General features: G+C 37.1%; 1 protein-coding gene across 1 annotated transcript; it reads right to left on the bottom strand.

Moving 5' to 3' along the window:
- Positions 1-726: 726 nt before the first annotated feature.
- LOC118908981 (short transmembrane mitochondrial protein 1-like) lies at positions 727-1,249 on the bottom strand. The gene is given in 2 exon segments (XM_036879050.2): positions 727-1,060; positions 1,062-1,249. Coding segments are annotated over 2 exon segments (144 nt in total). The 5' UTR covers positions 1,164-1,249; the 3' UTR covers positions 727-1,018.
- Between the last annotated feature and the right edge of the window lie 562 nt (positions 1,250-1,811).

Here is a 1,811-nt window from a genome sequence, read left to right as displayed (position 1 = left end):
GCTGGAGGGCAGGAGGGGGAGAGGCCCTTTATTCTAAATCAGTTTTCCGTCTTGTCCCAGGGGAAAAATAATATATTGGTTTACTTTAATTTAAAAAATTATGTATAAAAATGTATATGGGCTGACTATACATTTGACATATTATGATGGCAATTTCTGACTACAGAAAAAAAACAAAGTTTTCTTACAAGAATCACTAAGGTTCTAATGTAAATACATTTTTTAATGTGAAAATGCATAAAACTTCCTTTATAGACATCTTGTCATTATTCCATCATGTAATGTCAAATGCACCTGTAATCCCTTAAAGTAAGTATGATTCCTTTGAGGGAAAAGAGCCAGATCAAATACATCATCAAAGGAAAACATGCCTACTGGACTATGAAGTCTACTGAGGACAAAGGCCTTTATTTTACATATTCTTTCGACTCCCCAGTTCCTGATGGGGTTTTCAAAATACAGTTTCTCAGTTACTAAACAGCAAACTGATTTACTGGTTAAATTAGCAACTATGAAACTGCCTGACACCAGTATGGAATAAATGGATAATTCGGCAGAAACTAGATTTTAGATTTTAATTTTAATTACTGTAAAACAATGTAATTTAGTATCAGATGTTTAAATAGCCATTACAATTGCTTAACTGTGAAATTAGCATTATTAATTCTGATAAGCTATGTAAAACTCATCAATTTTTCTTTTGAGAAAAGGCAGTAAGAAATCCCAAAGAATACAGGAGAGACTAGTAATTAAAGGTCATGTTTACTCATCTAGCACCATCATACCAGTCCAGGACCTCCCAGGCACAGGAAGGAGGAAAGGAAGAAGGGAGGATGCTGGAAAAGCAAGGGTAGTTCTGAACTTATGGTGCCATTTGTGCTCCAAGGCAATGCAGGGTTTAGAAAAGAAGAAAATCGCTGAGGCTGGAGAGTAAAACCAAAGCTTTGGTTCAGATGGCAAAGGAGGCCCTCAAGAACAGTAGAATCAGTATATCCAGAAGGCAGTGCTGGAGTCAGCCTCATGAACTAGGGGGTTTCTTCTTAGCATCCAAGTCCTTTTTTAATTTCTTCAAGTTTTTTAGCCAGGTTTGGTATGTCATAGTTTTGAGCCAGATACATTCCAACCAGGTTGCCAAAAGTAAATCCAAGCAAGAACTGGAGCATGTCTGTCGACAAGAGGGAACGAAGGGTGTCACCGCCGTGGGCCGGTCCCAGCCTGCCTCCGCGGGGGAGAGGGGCGGAGCCCGCCGTCGACTTCCGGGGGCACGCCTCACCCCAGCCGCGCCTCACCCCGCCCCCGCCAAACCTCGCCCAGAAGCCCCTCGTGGCCCCAGGCGCTCCCTTCTAATTATGATATTTCTTGTCATTGTTTTTTAAATACCCTTTACTAGGGTAAGAAAGATGTTTTATTTCCTGGCTTGCTGATATTATATTACAGAGGTGATGATAATGATGATAGTGTCCATTAAGTTTTATCAAATGTTTTTTATGAAAGTATTTTTCAGAAATTTTTCTTTTTTAATCACTGACACATCTTTTAGTTACTTTTTATTTTCAAAACTTTATCACAATATTGTCTTACAACATAATTCATAGTGATTTATTCTTATCTTAATATATAAACACACCATTTTCTGTTTAACCAGTTTTTTGAAGTTTAGATTGACTCAATATTTTTAATGACACAAAATCACTACTACCAGTATCCAGTTCTATATAATTTAGCCTACCTTAATGTTTTCATTAAAAAAGTTCTTGATATAGATATATTCAGTCAAAACATATGTACTTTTAATTCTTTAAATAAATATG

Source organism: Manis pentadactyla, chromosome 4 (genome assembly GCF_030020395.1).
Source record: "Manis pentadactyla isolate mManPen7 chromosome 4, mManPen7.hap1, whole genome shotgun sequence".
NCBI lineage: Eukaryota > Metazoa > Chordata > Mammalia > Pholidota > Manidae > Manis > Manis pentadactyla.
Note: the sequence above shows the minus strand (reverse complement) of the source record. Positions and strands in the feature narration are given on the sequence as shown.